Source organism: Harpia harpyja, chromosome 10, assembly GCF_026419915.1.
Source record: "Harpia harpyja isolate bHarHar1 chromosome 10, bHarHar1 primary haplotype, whole genome shotgun sequence".
Classification (NCBI taxonomy): Eukaryota; Metazoa; Chordata; class Aves; order Accipitriformes; family Accipitridae; genus Harpia; species Harpia harpyja.
This window is the reverse complement of record NC_068949.1, coordinates 26,300,068-26,319,957: the sequence shown is the minus strand read 5'-3', so window position 1 is coordinate 26,319,957 and position 19,890 is coordinate 26,300,068. Positions and strand designations below refer to the sequence as shown.

Genomic DNA, 19,890 nt, shown 5'->3' with positions numbered 1-19,890 from the left:
AGAGTGGTATTTTAGATGATGGAAGGAAGACACAATAGCAAGTTGGATAGGTTTCCAAGAATTTAGAGCTTGTTTAAGGCATTTGGGTGAAATGTAAAACTTTCTTTTTTATTATTAATTGTGCTCACAGAAGATCATGTGGCTCTTCTATGATGATAAACATGCTTAAGGTGGAAGCAGTAGGAAGAACCAGATTTAAGTAGTAGTCTTCCCCGTGAAGTCAGCTTTCAGTTTGAATAAGGCACAGCATTCGTGGCTAAATATATCCAGTGGTGCTGTCTTATGCTATTAACCTCCTACTATGTTTTATACTCAATTCTGATGTAGCTTAAAGTGACTTGTAAATATCGAGTGCTCTGAGACTTCTAAGGACGAGAGAAAATAAAGAAGTAAATCTAATGTAGTGTATCATAAACACTGTTTTATTTGTGGTATAGAACAGAAGATAAGGGGAAGAAAGCTCTGTAAGTGTAGGGAAAAAAAAGCCTTTTGTACAAAGAGCTTGTCCTGTTGTTTCAAAACTTCTCATGGCACATGAGCACTTGTATATCACAGAATGTAAGAGGCAACGTGAACTTTGGTTATCTTGGTTTAGCATATCGTATATGGAAGGAGGCTGTATTTTTTAAGATCAAGGCTGAACTTTCAATTTCTTGATCTTTAGAACAAGTATCACTGAGTTTAACCATTCTTTCTGGTGGTAATCACATACCATTTGTAAAGCCGTAACTTTACATTCCCTTATTCCAGTCAAATGCTGGACACACAATGCAGCCCTCAAAAGTAATTGTCAGTTCATGATGCTTGCACCTGTAGAATCATCTATTTGAAGATGACTTTGCACTCTGGAGATTTTAGATGTTCTGCCCTCACACTACAGTAGAGTATGCAATCTACATGCAAAGAAAATATGCTGCAGAGGTTACAGTTACTGGCATGACTGCATATGGAACCTCTATTTTAGCCAAAGGCTCTATTTCTGAGTTAAGGACCAAACTCAGATAAACTCAGTATCATGCCACAAGAAGTAGCATTCTTGTTAAATATGTAGTAAGTGCTTTAGCTCTTTTTATTGCAACTTTTACATTATTAAACATTGTAATGTGTTCTTTTGAAGCCTCTTCATGGTGCCATTTAGATTGTTTTGTTGGGGGCAGGGAAATAATAAAGAGGTTTTACAGGTTGAATTTATGGATCTCTGGGCTTAATGGTTGGTTATGAGATAGTGATAAGCCTGCTGAAGAATGCATTTTTGATTCACAAGTGATGTATGGTTGAGTAAGTGACTAGATACTATCTCTAAGTTCACACTTGCCTTAAAGGTATCTGAATGCTTAGAGAATTTCGTAGTTACCACTCATCTAGTTCTTTAAGTTCAGTCTTAATATACAAATTTCTGTTTAAGAAAATTACCATTTTTAATACATAATATTATAGAAGAGTTCAGGTCTTACTCTTAAATATTTTTTAAAACACTACTTTGTGCTAAAAAGGATAAATCTTATTTCTGTAAGCATCAGTCAAAAAAATTGTCCTGTTTTTGTAGCTTCAGAAACAAACTTGTAGCTACAGGGAGGTACCAACAGGAAAAAACCACTTGCTTAGAGGTGTGTCCTTAGAATAAATCATAAACGTTTTAGCCTTAAGAAATAGTGCTTGCCAAAAATCTTCCAGTCTTCGTACATTGCATGTGTCCCAGTGAAGACAATGCAATGCAATCAACTTAGGGTGATAAGTTAGGAGAAAATACTGTCTTTGAATTGTAAAACCCTGAAATACTGTGCTGAAGAGAACTACAAGATCAGAATTACTCGATCTACTCACATGTTCCTCTATTCATTAGCGTCATTTAAAGGCCAGAGTTCAGAATTTCAAAGCTGGGTAACTGCTGTGTAATCTTTTGGCATTGGTAGGATTTGTCTCTCTTAAGCTGTTTTTTGGGGGTGTGGGGGGGGTGTTTTGGGGGTTGTTTGGTTTCTTTAGTTTAACAGCACATGCCCTGAAATATTTCATTGAAGTGTATTTCCTGAGGGGAGACAAAAATTAAATTAAACATGCTTGAATCTAACCAAACAGGAATTGTGAATTAAAGAATACATGATAAAATAGCATAAATTTTGAAATGCCACAGCCTCAAAACAGTGTGTATCCAATATTAAATCTGTTATCGTATTTTTAAATATTTAAAATCATTCCAAGACCTGCAACTAAAGCAAAGGCAACCTCTGAGAAAGTACCCAATGCAGTAAAATGAGAGTTAATAAGTGTTGTAGTGTGAGTTGATAAAATTGTGCTGTTGTATTTCTTCATTGTCAGCACAAATCCTTGTTTATTAAAAATTTAGCTTGAAGGAAACTTTAATTAATTACAGGTTCAGTAAATCCTGACTAGGATTCTGCTGTGGTGTGTTTACAGTGAATGGCCTTCATGTGCCTGTGTTTCACTTCTGTTCTCTCTGCTACCTGACAATGTGATTTATGGCTGTTGTTTTCTACTAGTCCACTGTTTGCCCTCTAGGAGGGATTGGTCTCTTGAGCCTCCATAATAACAGCAGCACTTTCACAAAACATCTTTTAATGACAACAGTGTAACATTCTGTAAGTCAGGCTAATTGCAGACATACCCTATTAATTGCAAAAACTAGGAGAGGTTACATATTTTACAAGCTTTTAATTTGAAATCGCCCGAGATGATTTGTCTTAAGTGTTTGGGTAGAGATGTCTACAATATTCTATGATAGGCCATTGCTGAGATTCTAGGACACGGTTGCAGACTGTGGGCAGTGTGCCAGGTAGAATTAAGCTTTGGATGTCCACATCTGCCTAGAAACCCTACTCTGTCTGTAATACAAATTGTTGTAAAGATTACATATTCTCTTGAGAATCATGATGTCAACATTAAATAATGTGTCATGGTTTTATCAGGAGGTGATAATCAGAAAGCAGAAGTTCTTGAACAGTTTAACACAGAAGAGCTTTTTGAATCTTGGGGTATGTCTGAGCAAGAGATTTTATAATAAGAGATCATGGACTTTTAGCACCATCCAAGTCTTTGAGATGGATTTTTCCCTTTTGTTTTTGTTGGGTTGTTTGGTGTTTTTTTTTTAAGGTACTTCTAGTAATAAGAGTTTTGTCTTTCCTTTAGCAAATTCTGTGGTGGTTCTACTTTTTTTTCTTTTACATTGGGTATTTTTGTTTCATCCAGAATTGCCTCCCAGCCCATCATCTTCTGTTTAAGTCTTCTAGATTGAAATATGTGGAGGATAAATGCAGGAAAGATGAGTCTTGAATACTATGAATGCTTGGAAGGTGACATAGATGGTCCCTGCCCTACATAATCTACAGCTATAAAGGCTACTAAAAACTTGGGGAAAGGATATAGCTTACAAGAGAAGCACAAAATTTGAAGATTACTCACAAATATATTAATCCTATTAATGAGAGAGGTTGGGCAGAATTTAGGATTAACCAAACAGATTTTGTGATTGTTTTTCAGTTTTTCACTTGTTTAATTTTCTCTAACGTTCTAGATCTTGCATGCAGTACACAAAGCTGGGTTTGTGAAGTGAATATAGGAGAATTTTAATCAAATGTAATGTTTGTTTTTTCAGACATTGCCTTTAAAAAAAAAAAAATAAAACCCACTGTTTCCTTCTGACCAGTCTTCAGGTCAAATTCTGATCTGTTATAACACAGTATTCAAGTGTTTCATTCTTTTACAGATGAGCTAGGAATCATATAATCAAAATCTTGCCTATACTTATTTTCTTTGCAAACTAAATTATATATCTGCTTTTTCAAAACTTTTTGTATGTACCTTGGACAGCAAACCTGTAGTTCAGTAGGTCTGAGTTTTCTGTCTCACTGTTACTGACAACATGCACCTTTTGCTTTTAGGTGAAACTAATTCATGAAATTGCTTCATGCCATGGAATTTTAATTACATCTTATTCATACATTCGACTGATGCAGGATAACATCCACAGCTATGACTGGCATTACGTGATTCTGGATGAGGGTCACAAAATCCGAAATCCAAATGCTGCGGTCACACTTGCATGCAAGCAGGTACTTTATAAAAAATAAATGAAATATTTTAGGCACTCTGGGGGGAGGTTCCAAAATCTAATAGCCTGTATTACTTTATCATAAAAATGCACATTTGACCATTAATAAAGAACAAAAGCATAAATCAAAATGGTCTGTATTTGACTATTTAATCTACTTAACATTTTTAATGAGATTACATTAGTAAATTTACAGAAGTATGGTAGAGAAAAAAATCAGAAGTTTTAAATTGTGTAGTAATTTACCATTTGGGACGAATGTCAGATTGCTGGTGTTCATCTTCTGCTAACAGTTTATGGACAATATATTGCAGAAAGCTGTTTATTTCAGGAATATGAGGCCACATATTTTAAAATGAGAATTCATTGATGGTGAAATTGAATATACTCTGAGGCAGGAGGCAGATTACACCATGAACCGTGAAAATAACTTCCTTTTGGTTTTGTGGTTTTTATTAATAGTTCCGCACACCCCATCGAATCATCTTGTCTGGCTCGCCTATGCAAAATAACCTAAAGGAGCTCTGGTCCCTCTTTGACTTTGTATTCCCAGGGAAATTGGGAACACTGCCTGTGTTCATGGAGCAATTTTCTGTTCCAATAACCATGGGAGGATATTCTAACGCCTCTCCTGTCCAGGTAAATGCCTCAAAAATATCACTTTGCTTGAAGGAAACTGTTACGTTATTTCTAAACTGACTTTTAAATGTACTTCATGCTGTATATTCTAGACACTTAACTCAAAAGAGAGGCGCATGTGTGTTTTACTGCTGTGTTTGTGAAAAGAAGTGTTCAACTAAATGAGACCATTTCGTTTATACAGGGGTATAGCTTATACACAAGGCTTTCTTGTCAAAAGTTTAAATCATTAGAATTATTCTTTGATGTAAAGTAAAGATAAGCAAATTGCAGTGGGAAGTGTATATAAAATACATCTTGTGTTTTGATGTATTTAAATAAAACTTTCCTGTTTGATATCAAGCTTTGGCAAATTATGCAATAGAGGAATCCTTAAATCCGAACTGAAAACCGTTTTCATTTTAAAAAGCCGGAGTACGTATTGGAAGTCTGAAAGTAGATAAACTATTTAATTTTTAAAGTAAAAATTATTGGAAATATTATTTTGAATAAGTATGTCTATTAATCTTTGTAGTTGTGGTTCTCAGTATTTATGAGTTCTTAAACATTTTTCAAATTAGCTGATAGATAAATTGTCTGCATAATAATCTGCAGACTAAGTTTCATATAAATGCTAATAAACTTGTATCCTTTTAAATATTCTTTTAATGTTTTGCACACGTACATTTCTAAAGTTTTATTTTCTTCTTGAGTTTAAGTACTTCGCCTGTCTAAAGCTTAGTAATTTACTAAATTGGACAGCCGATTTGTTTTTTACACATCAATAATTTATTATATTCTTTGTTTTGCTTTAAGAGAAATGAAGGTATTTTTAGCCATTATGTACAGTTAATACCCATCTCACACATCCATTACCCATTATAGAACCATATGCTCCATTTAAGGCCAGAGTGACCTTTAGTTTCTGTGATCGTGAGGATTTTCTTGTACCGATTTTTTTAATAGTCTCAAGCGGGCACTAATCTTCACTTATTGTCTAGTAACCACCATTGCTGCAGGCTTGTTTTTTGATCTTCAGTATATGTATTAGCAGTTTTTCATGAGGATTTTGGTTCTGTGTAAGTTTATACTCACTTCTTGGATTGGTTTCTAAAAGAAATACCTCATTTCTGATCTCTTTTAAAGTCCACTAAATTAGGAAAGATAAGTTAGGGGTGTCTGAGGAAGACTTACTTTTTCAATGTTATTGTTGCTAACATGAATTTTATTGCAATTCATGTTGTGCTGAATATGTAACTGTAGATGCATGTGATTCATAAATAATCTAATTTTATTAGAATTTTCCTATTACTAGATATGGAATTTTGCTTGTTACTAAAATTAATATCAAGAACCGAAATACAACTTTTGCTTTTTCTTCCTTTTTTAGGTAAAAACTGCATACAAATGTGCCTGTGTGTTACGGGACACCATAAACCCCTACTTGCTGCGAAGAATGAAGGCTGATGTAAAAATGAGCCTTTCACTTCCAGATAAAAATGAACAGGTTTGCTTATCTTTACTATTAGATCTGAGCCCTCTCCTTCCCCAAAATCCAATCTTTCATGGACATTTGGAAATAATTTGTGCTAATAGTAGATGAAATGCTGTTCTAACTAAAGATAAGATGTAGAGCTTTCAAGTTGCATATTCCTTTCACCTACATTCTGAGTATTAAATGGTCACAGTCTTGCAGGGTCTGTACAAGTACACTCTCATCTAAAAAACAAAGGATATATGAAGTGTAGTCAGGTCTGCTTAATACTGTCCTCCTAGGTCACAGGTGCATACAAATGAGTTATCTGCGGGGTGTTTCCTATGATGCATCTCTTGGACACTTTAACATTGTTTTCTCCTTTAAAAAGGTTCATTTGGGCAGCAAATAGTAGAGAAATACTTGATGGTAGTTGTTCATATGGCAAGCTAGCTGGGCCTGTACATTCTAATAAATTTCCAAAATATTAGCCTTTTGATCAAAAACTTGTTTGCTCTACAAAGAGGTGAGATATCTTTTTAGGAAACATTCTGATTCAAAGTAGAGGGTGAAAGGATTGTTTAAACAACTGAAATTCCTACAAATACTCACTTGTAATCATTATTAGATTCTTCTGCCACTCAGGTTTCAGTGCTTCAGGCTTTCCTGTCCTCTCTTCAATCTTTCTTCCTGTCTTTCTTCCTCTCTTCAATCTTTCTTCCTGTTCTTCCTAAAAAAGAAGTAGACATGCTTTCTTTGTAAGATAGTGCTGAAAGGCACATAATAAATGAGTAGGCAATACTCAGTTTCTGCTGTGCAGTCTAATGATCTTTTTTAAACAAATTTTGAATTTCTATATACTTTAAAGAGTCTGGGCTACTTACTCTAAAGAATGCAATCATAAACAGATTAAACAAATTTGATTTTTGTTCTTATTGATCACAGGGCATTACATAAGTTTGACTTATGGCATAATGTTGGGTGCCTTGCAGGATGCAAGGAAGTGATTTTGCTCCATTTTAGCCTATTAGACCATCTGAAAAAGCATTATATGCTCACACTCAAAGGCTAATGACAGAACAGATTACGTAGGCTAACCTTCCCATGAGGTACTAAGAATTTGCAAGTTGTAAGGGAGATAGCAGACACATAATGGAGAGTGTTTCCTATAAACATAGCTTTGAGAGAATGCTGACATTGCACAGTTATCTCATTAAAACTGGAAAACGGCAGCACTTCCAAAACTAAAGCAATTTGAGGGGAAAAAATAACAACTGGGAAAGGGCACAGAAAAACTCATGAAACACATCTTAATGATTATGTTCATTCTCTAAAAATTCTAAGGTTTTTTAATTCTTTCTATGCAGTATCTTTTAACTTAGTATTTCAGTATGTCAGACATCTGTGAAGCTTCATTGTAGCACATTGCAAAACTTTAAAATTCACTCTATTTGGAGTTTACAGGTTGGGCTTGAGCCCAACCTGTTCATTTGTTTCATTTGTTCATTTGTTTGCTTTGGTAGGTCCTCTTCTGCCGTTTGACAGATGAGCAGCGTCAAGTCTATCAAAATTTCATCAGCTCTAAAGAAGTTTACCAGATTCTCAATGGAGACATGCAGGTTGGCATTAATTAATGTTAATGACAGGTAGAGTTTGATGGATAAAGTCATGGACTGACCTTTGCATTCTTCTGTCTGGATTCTGAGCAGAAAGGGAAGCACACTGATCTCAGTTCTACTTTTGTGGATGTATGCTTTTTTTTCTCAGAAATATTCCAGGGAATATGTAGAGTTAGTGATCCATATGTAGCGGCATGAGCAGATAAAAGTAGTAATGGAATGAGCTTTGCAATATGTTTGTGATCTTGGGAACAAATTATGGCTTGTTGGATGACCTGCTGTAGGTTACCGTATGCATGCTTTTATACAATTGCAAAAGTGAAGCAAAGGAAAAGAGTAATTTGTCCTCAGAGTACAGTTCAGGTATGATAACTTTGTGATGCAACAGTTGATTATTTCACAGAGTCTTAACGTATAGCAGAGCAAATAGCAAGCATCCTTGTTACTGTCGTACTAGTCACTTCAACACCTTTTGCCTCCATCCTTACAACATAAGTGTTGAAATTGCTGTGACCAGGTTGACAGCAGTAATGGAAATACAGTTTCAAATGCCTGCTGTTGCCTGTGTAAAAAGTCTGTTATTCCCTGTGACTCCTACATTGCACACATTTGGTCCATTTGATTTTTGTATGCATGCAGTGGATGTTTTTCACTCCCATTTTACCTGCAGGATACAGATCTATTGTTTGTAAGAGGAGAAGTAATATGTCTTGGTTATGATGTGTAATTTACCATGTTTCCTTGTCTTGTGAGCTGTGAAATCCCTTCTGCCCCCACCACCAGTGACTCCAGTTAGTTGTATGGTCAGTACAGCCATGTATATTGCAGTGCCATACAAAGCAGTTGTTGACCTTATCACTGTTTTGACTTTTTTATTTTTTCCAGATCTTGCAAAGGTATAGTGGCCAAGTTTTTTCAAATGCCTAGCGATTTTAGTTATCCCAATGAAAATTATTTTAAGGAGCTTGATCTTCGAGAGATGGCTTGTACAAGACTATCTGCAGAAATTTCTCTTAAGATGTACAGAATGGGCTATCATATTTGCTAGAGTTCTGGAAATTTTGAATGGTAAACGTCAATGCTTTTATTAGATGTTTTGTGATGACAGCAGTGAATCCCAGCTGAAAAACAAAATCCCCATCGTACAAACAAACCATAAATTATGAGCAGGCTCATCCAACTTGTAGCAATAGAAGATTGAGGGATTTGCTGTTTCAAGCTAGTTCATTTTTATGAGTGCCCATTATATCAGAAGAATAAGTAACACTTGTAATCTTGTTGAATGAATAACTGAACAGAACCTTCTAACATGGCATCAAAAGTGGTAATTTTCAGCTTCATATGTTTGTTCAAATATGTTTACTCATCTGTTCTTTGTTACCATGCATGCTGGTGGGTATACTTGCTATCCTCAAGGTCTGTCTTAAGTTACCTGCTAACATGGCGGGGGTTGGAAGGAAGGACACAATAATTTCAAGTAACAAACTTGGTGGAATCTTTCCTTTTGAGTAGGAAAAATTTGACTGTGAGTTACAGCTAAAGACTACTTTTGCTAATGTGGAAATTGCTGCAGAAACAGCAATGGAAATTGCTCTTAACATTGTCACCAGAATAGGCTCAAAAGAATGTAAAATTTCATTGACCTTCTCTTGTACTGATTTTTCCTAAAACTTTCCATGAAATGAGTATTAGCGTCCATTGGCTTTTCTAAAGAGCAAACCACTATTAAAAACAAACTTCTTGATGATTACTGGATTAATCCATTATTTTTCTCAACCACAACCCATACAGACAAATGTATTTGTCAAGAAAATGAAAATAAAAATATTTTTCTCCTGTGTTCTTTAGATTTTCTCAGGACTAGTAGCTTTGAGAAAGATTTGCAACCACCCTGACCTCTTCTCTGGTGGCCCCAGGATTTTGAAGGGTGTACCAGATGCTGAAGTGGCAGAAGCAGATCAGTTTGGATATTGGAAACGTTCTGGAAAAATGATAGTGGTAGAATCCTTGCTGAAAATATGGCACAAGCAAGGTCACAGAGTGTTGTTTTTTACTCAGTCAAGACAGGTAAGATGAGCTAATTGGTTTTAGTTTTAGTTATTACTAAAACTAAAATGTGTGTGTATGTATCCCAACAAGACTTGTAATTAGAACCACCTTTTGTAGTGTCCTTCTCAGAAAATTAACATCTTATTGAAAAAAATACCAAAAATTACTAATGTCTTTGGAATAATTGGAGACCAGTTCCCAAGCTCAGTAAGCTTTACTGGAATGACACAGTGTTGTGGCAGTCTTGCCCAAATTCATTACACTGGGTCGAAGCTTGTATCAGTTCTACCCATATAATACCAGGCTGAAGCAGTGGTGACGTATTTATTGTCCCTACTGTGTAGTTTCAGGATAGAATCGGTAGTCAGCTTGCTTGCTGTGTTTAGTGCATGTGCTGCACATCTAATTCTCAGAATTGTGTGCTTTGGGCCAGTAGCACAGACAGTGACCTTCATTTGTTTTCCCTATGTATTCATGATTTTGTCTTGCTTCCATGGATTCCCTTGGAATGCTGCTCCATTTACCTGGTTAATTGTCTTGAGACCATGGCTCTGGACTTCCCAAACCACGCACAAACTCATGCATTCAGCAGTGAAATAACTACTTTTTTTTTTTTTTCCCCCAATTACATAAGTTAATGAATTTTCTGCTTATTTAAGTTTCACAAGTTTTTGGTCGTCATCTTGTTTGTTTGATTGGCACTGCAGTTAGTACCAGAAATTCTTATGACTTGATCAGACAGTTGCTCAGTCTTCATGTCTGGATTTCATTAAATTTTTTCCATCACAACAGATGCTGCAGATACTTGAAGTCTTTGTGAGCGAAAGAAACTATTCCTACCTCAGGATGGATGGCACCACAACAATAGCTTCCAGACAGCCCCTTATAGCAAGATACAATGAGGTGAGATGTTGCATCCCACACACTAATGCCTGTTAGTGAGTATGGTTGAGTTCTTGCATTCCTTTTTGGTCTGTTTTTAAATATACTACAGGTTTGAGACGCAAAACTGGGGACTTCAATCAAATGAAACCACTTTCTTTGTGAGAGGGGAAAAAAGTGATCACTTTTTTCACACTTAAGTTGGGGTTTCTGCTAAGAAAAAAAACGCAGTTGAAAAGGGGAAAAAGAAATTTTATTGGACAACAGTAAATGAAATTTAGATCAAACTACTCTTATTTGTCAAGAGATATTAGGCAAACAAGGAAATGCATTCCTTCTCTTGGCTCCCTTTGCATCTTTGCGAATAATGCTGATAATAAAAGAATCCAGGAAATAAAAAAAAAAACCCAATAATTCTACTTTGGTAATTCTTGCTTTAGTAAATTCTTTCTTATGTTATAGGACAAGTCCATATTTATTTTTCTTCTAACAACTCGTGTTGGTGGCATTGGAGTTAACTTGACTGGTGCTGACCGGGTTATTATTTATGATCCTGATTGGAATCCTAGCACAGACACACAGGTGAGTTTGGTTCATTACATTCCATTTACCAGCTAAGTTTAAATAAAACTGAAGACAGAATGACATTTATCTCCTCAAATAGTGTTAAAGCACTATGTTGCTCTTCCCTAAGTTGCTGTTCCCAGCAATGGTCACTTAGGGTGCAGTTCCATATTATTACTCTTGTGGCAAAGCCAATTTAAGTGGTTCCCACCACATCCCCTTTATGCTGTTATACCTTACCACTCTTCAATATTGTCAATTCATATAGTCTGTTTAGAGTGTAGCCAAACAAACAGTTGAAATGGCCTGATTCTATAAAATAAACAAACAAACAAACCAGATGTTTCTGAAGGGAGAGTACAGCTGTGCAAGCTCTTGAACACACATGACTGTTTACGGTGGCAATGCAGGGTAAGAAAAGAGAGCAAGTGTTGCTTAAATTGGCTTTGTCACTAAATAATGATATGTAGCTATACCCTTAGAAGCTGCTGTTAAGCCAATACTTTGAAGAAGTTGTTCTTTATCTGATGGTGTGATGAGACTCTGGTTTATTAGATCCCTCAACAGTATATGCGGCTTACATGTTTGAGAGGAAAAAGCTATTTTTGATGAAAATCCTACATAGCTCTGAGATCTGCGAGTGGTATGTTTTAGTTGTTGGTTCAAGATGTTTATAGGAAAGCTTTCAGTTAAGAAAAAGAAGAAAAGTTCAAAGGAAATGCGTATATTAAAGATCTATTGTAAAATAGTTCCCTTTTGGAATAAGTCTATATAAAGTACATATCCTAGATAAGAGTTCTAATTTTAACATAATTTATTTTTTGAGATTTATTGCATAGATTTCTTGGTACAACTGGAAACTTTTCTTTTTACATAGGTAAACTTTCTAAATTGTTTTCCTCTCCTGCTGAGTTAGTTGTCCTAATGCTGTAGAAATACCACAGCTATGCAACTTCTTGAACTATTTGTTAAATATCCAAACTAGGTTTGAAGCGGTGGTATCGTTAGCTCTCTGTCAAACACATGTCTAAGAGGCTAGTGTCTGGTAACCAAACCTTTTGTGTTCCAGGCTCGGGAACGTGCTTGGAGAATAGGCCAAAAGAAACAGGTGACTGTGTATAGGCTTCTCACTGCAGGTACTATTGAAGAGAAGATATACCACAGGTCAGTTGGATAAAGCAGTATGCACAAGAAAATATTTGTAGCGAATCTGAGGTGTATGTAACAGTGACATACCCGTGCATGTGCACACGTGGCTTGTAATCCCCATCTTGGTCATGATGGGCGAGTCACTGAAAACTTTTAAAAATTTCTGCTGAGAAATGGACCTTCATCTAATATTAGGCTCCCAGCTGCAGGGCTGTGCTGCTGCCTGTCTAGCTCCAAGACCCACGTGCTAAACATACCTCATCAGTCTGTTCCAGCAGCTGTGTCCAGTACATCCAGAATTCACTGTAAATGAGAGAGTATGAGGCATAGACAGGAAAAAATGAGCCCCTTACTCAGAACATGAGACTCAACAAGTCTGAAATGCAAATTGAAATCAACAAGTTCTTTATATTGTCCTTAGGATATATAAAGATGTATGTGGTACATACATCCATTTACTACTCTGCAAACCCAATTTGATTTTATTCCCAAATCATTCCAAAGTGAGAGAATTAAATCCCAAGAACCACCAGTCATATTCACATTATTTATTCCAAAATGTAGCTAAAGCCTTGAAGTGCTTGTATTTTGAAATCAGTGAATCTTTTTGTTTTACTTTCCCGTTCAGCTTTCTCAGTAGTTAGTTTCACTGACATGAATGCCAAGTGAATGTACATGGGAATCCTCTGTCCAGGCATTACTCTTCAGAACTGGAATATCCCCTTTGAAAATGCAGATGAATGAAAAGCTCTAAATAATGAAATACCTGAACTTATTGAGTGCCTTTTTAAATCTATTTTACCACATGGACACAAAGCATCCGCTGTTGGTTGGCTTGCATCCCTCTGGCATACTTCTGTTTGAACAACACTGACCACATCAAGGAAGTGGGTTCTAAGGGTCAGGGCAGCCATCAGAAATTCATTTATTTCCTGAACAGTGCAATGAGTTTTGAACTTTGAGCAAGTTGCCTTTTCTCTTTGCCTGTGTTTTCTTTCCTGCAAATAGGTGATCATCCTTGCAAGAAGCTATGAAGCTCAGTTAATTCTTAAAAACTTTAAAGTCATCTGATGGGTGCACTACAGTAGCTGGCACCTAAGTTTAAACTTAGTTTTTGCCAACTGGATTTAAAAATACTTTCTCTGCTTAATGCCAGCAGAGTCAAAACCATGATAAAAACACTTCTTGAGAACTGATTTCCAGCTTTATTTAGGGATGTATTTTTTGTACGTGAAAATAGTGCGTAGAACTTGAAATCAAAAGCTATGTAGTACAAACATGGCATAGAAGTAGATTTACCAATGCTAGAAGACTTTTTGCAGCTTAGTTCTCCTCCAGATTTGTTCCTTTCAGTCTTCTGCAGATGGGCTTTTATTCCCTTCCTCTCAACCACAAATCTGATTTCCCTTTTCAGTGATTGTCATCCAGTCATCACCATCGGACTGAGCTGCTCTGCTGCTTTTGATTCCTCCAACCAATTGACCATTAAAATGTTGTAATTTTAACAAGCTCTTGTTTTTCTTTCAGGAGCTTTCTGATAGTTTTATTGTAACATATGCAAGCTTTTCAATTTTAATGGACAAAAAAAATTCTAGCTGTGAAGTTATTTATTGCTTAGTTAAGGGATGCCCCATAGGACATTTCAGGATGGTGGTTACCTGTTGTGTTATGGGGTTGTTGCAAAACAATAAATCCCTGTGTTTAACAATTTAGTTGGTTGTTTGAAAGTTACTAACTCAAGATTGTCTTTTGGAAACTAACATCATCTTCCCACTGCTTAGTTGTTCTGCAGGGTAACATTTGTGCTTATACAGTTTTCTGTTTAAGTACTGTATTCAGTACTTAAACATAGCTAGACATTGTTTCATGCACAGAGTACTTTTTTTTTCATTTTTAGACAAATCTTCAAACAGTTTTTAACGAACAGAGTGCTGAAAGACCCTAAGCAGAGGCGCTTTTTCAAATCCAATGACCTTTATGAACTTTTTACTCTGAGCAGCCCAGATGTGTCTCAGGGGACAGAAACAAGTGCAATTTTTGCAGGTACACATTTTTCTCTGTTTGTTTAAAAGTAAAAATGTTTGAAGTGTTTGATAAATGGATACTAATTTCATTCATCCCTCAGGTACTGGTTCAGATGTTCAAGTCCCAAAACACCAATTGAAACAGAAACTTGAAAAGCCACCTGATAATGACACTTCTAAAGGTGATCTCCATCTTACAGAAAGCAGCTCACCAAAGTACAGCAAGTCATCCAATTCCTACTCGACCACCCGCATGACAAATTCTTCTTCTAAAGCAATAGACACAAGTGAGGAAACCAAAGGGAATTTGGAAGCCTTTGACCAAAATAGCTATGCAAAAGATAATGTACAAGCTGCTACTAATATAAATTCATTGAATAAAAGCAAGGAGGAAAGCTTGGAAAGAGCTGACAAATCTATGTTCCAGTTATTGCCAGGTGATGCAGGGTCTTCAGAGAATGCCAAATGTCTGAACGCCATGGTGGCTGATGAAGTACATGGAGCAGCTAATGCAAATGTGAAGGGAGATTTTAGCCTTACATGTGGTGCAGCTGGCTCTTGGGAAAAGCAGGTTGCTAAAACTGAAGATGGGCAATTAGATAATAATCATTATAAATGTACCTCAAAAACAAAGCACAGGGTGGATATGCTGTCACACGAGAGCCACAAAGATAAGTCTAAGAAGAAGCATCACAAAGATGCCAAATTTGAAGGAGAGCGCGTTCCTCATCTAGTGAAACAAAAGCGATACAGAAGGGAGAACAGTGAAGAGAAGGAGGAAGACTCAAAGAAAAATGATGATTATGTCTTGGAGAAACTTTTCAAAAAATCAGGTAACAGTTGTTATTTTGCTGCTCAACAGTGTCAGACTATATAAACAGAGGTATATAAAACTTATGCAAGTGAGGGAAGGAGCAGTTCTGTTACTCTGATGGTCAGAGCTACAATACAAAACGTGTTTTATCTATTCTGTTACTGTAGTGAAACATTAAAATGTTCATCACCGAAATGCTTCGGTTATGAAAGTGCTCATTACCTCGGCACAAACATTTCAGAGATCTGCAGCCTTCCAGAAACACTTCTGGATGTAGAAGTAATGCAGTGTTTCTTCTGGAAATAAGGATATAACCAACCTTCATTTACACAGGGGTTTCACTTCTGTCTGCCCTGTCCATAACAATAGAAATGATCAATTTACCCACATAATTGCCAAGTCTGTTGTGAATAATGACCTCATCAGCACACCAGAAGTGGTTTGCTGTCAAATTGATTGCTTAACTGATAGAAGGGGGTTCTCTTATTAGAAATGACTATACTGAAGTGCTGAATATAATCAACCTGCAAAAGGAAAAATGTGATTGTGGCATTCACTTAAATGGTGAATATTTAATTTTACAGATAACCATGTAAATTAACAGATGTCCTCCTTCACCTTTTCTTGTATCTTCTTGTTTCTAGGGGTGCACAGTGTTATGAAGCATGATGCCATTATGGAAGCTTCCAGTGCAGATCATGTGCTGGTGGAAGCAGAAGCAAACAGAGTGGCCCAGGATGCCTTAAGAGCCTTAAAAGTCTCTCGACAGCAATGTTTAGGAGCTGCTTCTGGTGTGCCAACCTGGACAGGCATGAGTGGTCTTTCAGGTGCACCATCAGGAATAAAGTAAGTTCAGTTCTCACACTGCTTTTCCAAAAACAGAAAAGTTCCTTAGGATGCTATGGATTTATCATTTTTTTTGCACTTGGTATTTGCAGTAACATGTATCAATGTGGAGTTCGTGTTTTATATTTAATAAAGACATGAAGGCATATTACAAGCCTAGGAAGTCCATTCTGAAGTACAAAGAAAGCATTATTGTTGCATGGTAGAGGAGAGAGAGTTTGGCAGAGGGCTCTTGAGAACCCTAAAACGCAAACCCAGTCAATGTCTTTGGCAAAACTATCCTAATCATTTTGAGAAGGATGTTTTATGGAGCTAATTCTTTTGTGGGTTTTCAGGAGTCGGTTTGGTCAAAAACGAAACCCCATGCTGCTTTCTTCACATTCCGCTTGTGCATCACCTGCGAAGAAGTGCAAGGTAAGAGACACAAGCTAACATTTCTCTTTTAATAGCTGATATATGTGAAATGTTCTGATTCATGCAACAAATGTGATTTATACTGTAGATGTGTCTCATACCCATTTGTCATATGATTTTGTAGAATTCTAGAATTTTTAGTCACCCATGAATTTGATTTTTCATGTTTTGATATAGCATCTTGATGAAGTCTAATTAGATACAGCAGTCACAAATTGCAACATGGTCTGGTTATCTCTCTCAAGACCAGCAACGCTTTTCTTTCACTTCCTAAGTTCTAAAGTTGAGACCAGAACATATTACCTCTTTATTGTGTATTTCAGATGACTAGCTTCTGAGTGTTCATGTTTGTTGTTTAAGTCTAAACAGCAAGCAGATTTTGTATAACAGATTCTGTGGATCTCAAAATCCAACTTTCTCCATAGTCTTTATGTTTGTTTGCAGGGTGCAGATACAATAAAGAAAGAAAATGTAAAGAAGTATAGTTCCAATGGGCACTTTGATGGAAGATCTGGAGAATCACCGTCCAGTGCACTAGACTCTTCATCTTTATTAGCTAAGATGAGGGCAAGAAACCACCTTCTTTTACCACAACAGACAGGGAATGAGGGAGATGAGAATCATCAGCAAGCACCCGCCCCAGCCCTGGGTTCAACAGAATATGATGAACTGCTCGTGGATATGCGTAACTTCATAGCGTTCCAGGCCCATGTGGATGGCGAGGCTAGCACTCAGGAAATATTGCATGAATTTGAGTCCAAACTGCCTGCAGCGCAGTCCTGCGTCTTTAGAGAACTTCTCCGCAATCTCTGCACCTTCCATAGGAGCCTGAACGGTGAAGGTGTCTGGAGGCTAAAGCCAGAATTCCGATGACCTTTGTCAAGGGAAGTCATCTGTCTGTACGCTTGGCCACCACTCTCCTTTCAAAGACTTACTGTTTGTCTTTTAAAGTGAGGAATTATTTCGTATTCATGATTTAATAATTGACTTGAGCAGTCAGTGGTGCAGCGCTTGTTGCAGGCTTAGAGCTAACTTAATTTCTGATTTACGCTATTTATATGAAAGTGCCGTCTACCTCATAGATGAAACAATACAAAATATCAGCACCTTTTCTTTAAAAGAAATCTTAATATAACTGGGATGAAGAATACATACTGACTTTTTATTGCAATAAGAACCATGGATGTTGCCATGGGTTGTAAGACTCTGATTTCTGCGAAATTCCAAGAACTTCCTCAATTTTCTGTATGTTACTTGAATGGTCATGGGGCACACAGTGTACCATCACAAAAAAAAAAAAAAAAAAAAAAGGAGGAGATGATAGTGGTCAGCATGAGAGATTCACTTGCACTGACAAGTGCGTCAAAGTCATTGTACATCATCAGTAGTGAGAATTTTGTTTTAATGTAGGTGCTTTCATTGTTGCCAGCATCTAGCATAGGCAGTGTAACTTAGATCACTAAATATTTTGGGAAATAATTCTACTGCCACAGAGGTTTAATCACAAAAATTGAAAGCCTGGCAGGATATTGAGATGACTGACAGTTGATAATTATGGAAAACTTAGGATATTATGGAAAACCCATTTACACTATAATCATCAGTTCAGTTACAGTCCCATACACCACCGGCAATTGCTTGGTACAATATTTCTTACCACTGAGGTGACAGTAACTGTACTGTTTGTCACAGGTTGTGGACTGATAGTTGAAATCCCATGAAATTATCATGGGTCTCACTGTAATTTATGTCAAAAACTTTCCAGTTCCCTGTTAGCACTTAGTTTTTGTCAAGGTTTAAAATTTTGAGGTGTTAGTTGGTCAGAGGGGGAATGGTTTCACTGTATTTTACTAAACATAATCACTTTTGGCCAGAGACGTAATTAGAGCATATACAGAAGTTACAGGTCATACCTATTCTGTAGATAGGGAAAATCTCAGTCTTCCTGACAGTCAGACAAGTTCTAATACCCATTTTCTTCCAAGGAATGAAGGATTGGATTATTTGTAGCAAACCTGAGTACTACTTTGGGTCTATCTTCAAGGTACTAGTGTGCCATGTAAGGAAATCTTAAGGGGGAAAGAATGGATAGATTTTTGAGAAGAAAACTACATTCTTGCAACAATATTAAATTACTGTATGGCTTAAACTAGGAACAGTTAAATATGCCTAATGTCCTTCCTATCCCTCAGCTACTGAGAAAAGGGAAAGCTGAGCTACTTTTAATTTTTTTGTTCAGTGTGAAAGTATCTTGTTTACTTCGAGTGAAAATACAAATACTGAAAGATGAATGGTGAAGCAACAATACAAACTGTTACTTTTTTCTCATAAAGAAAGTCTTTAAGATACCCCAATGGCTCTTCTTCTTGTTTTTGCTCAGTACTAAAGGTTCTGTAGAGATTTGCAAAAAGTGGTGACTCGCTGTTTCAATAACTGGTCAGTTGGCTTTTCACAGACTGGAGCTGGAGAGGGCAGACAGTCCAAGAATCTGTTTCTTTTCCTCATGGCATTTCAAGGTGGGACTGTGGCACCTTTTCCTGACATCTCTTTTCCTGATCCCATTTATATTCACTTACATTCCCTCTTTCAGGAGAAAGGTAAAACCAAGAATCTAGGCTGCAATTACAAAACACTTCAAAAATTGTAGATCTGTTGATCTGACTTAAAATGGATCAGTAAAAGAGTAAAAACAAACCAACCTTGCTGTTCTCTCAAAAGCTGTAGGGAATTTTAATTGGTTTTGGGTGTCATGCCCCCACATATCCCTATGCCCCAGGAACAAACCAGGAATTCAGCTGTTAGCAAAGCTGCTGTTGTCACCTTAGCTGTCAGTTCTGGTATCCTGTTTTATTTACTACTTCCAATCTTAAAGAAATAGTTCCTGTATTAAGGAAAGTTTGCAGCTTCTCGCTGATCTGTTAATGTAAATGGACTTGCATGTGCTTTTTATAAATCCTAGGCTTTTATGGACTTAATAAAAAAGCAAAACCAAAAGTCTGTTCTAGAAGTCTTCTTTGGGGGCGGGGGGAAGAATGGCAGGGAGGCATCTCTTCCTGTATAGTGTGGCTCTGACTAAATGATTCATATTATCTTTAAGTCCATTTCCATTTTTCATACAACTTCAAATTATGCAGCCTAGCAACTAGATTTTTTTTCCAGTACTAGCTTTTAAAATGTTTAAAAGACTGAATGAATATTAGTATAATACTCAAAAAAATATTTTTAAGTATTTCATCTCAAAAGTGTATGTGATTAAAGGTCTACAGGCTGATTTATAGGTAAAAGTTGTTCTGGAATATAATATAGCTGCTATACATTCTATAGTAGAAGAGTTATTTCAGAATAATCCTACTTTTATTCCATAAAGTATT

At 36.5% G+C, this 19,890-nt stretch overlaps 1 protein-coding gene across 1 annotated transcript in view; it reads left to right on the top strand.

Moving 5' to 3' along the window:
• ERCC6 (ERCC excision repair 6, chromatin remodeling factor) overlaps nucleotides 1-19,513 on the top strand; it is a 48,988-nt gene extending 29,475 nt beyond the window's left edge. Inside the window, exons 8-20 of the mRNA XM_052798810.1 lie at nucleotides 3,897-4,067; nucleotides 4,529-4,705; nucleotides 6,075-6,191; nucleotides 7,682-7,777; nucleotides 9,626-9,844; nucleotides 10,619-10,729; nucleotides 11,171-11,290; nucleotides 12,342-12,436; nucleotides 14,319-14,464; nucleotides 14,547-15,278; nucleotides 15,904-16,105; nucleotides 16,441-16,519; nucleotides 16,964-19,513. Of these exons, the coding sequence (XP_052654770.1) occupies nucleotides 3,897-4,067; nucleotides 4,529-4,705; nucleotides 6,075-6,191; nucleotides 7,682-7,777; nucleotides 9,626-9,844; nucleotides 10,619-10,729; nucleotides 11,171-11,290; nucleotides 12,342-12,436; nucleotides 14,319-14,464; nucleotides 14,547-15,278; nucleotides 15,904-16,105; nucleotides 16,441-16,519; nucleotides 16,964-17,392 (2,694 nt within the window). The 3' untranslated portion in view covers nucleotides 17,393-19,513. The remainder of the gene's footprint in view (nucleotides 1-3,896; nucleotides 4,068-4,528; nucleotides 4,706-6,074; nucleotides 6,192-7,681; nucleotides 7,778-9,625; nucleotides 9,845-10,618; nucleotides 10,730-11,170; nucleotides 11,291-12,341; nucleotides 12,437-14,318; nucleotides 14,465-14,546; nucleotides 15,279-15,903; nucleotides 16,106-16,440; nucleotides 16,520-16,963) is intronic.
• The last annotated feature ends 377 nt before the right edge of the window (nucleotides 19,514-19,890 follow it).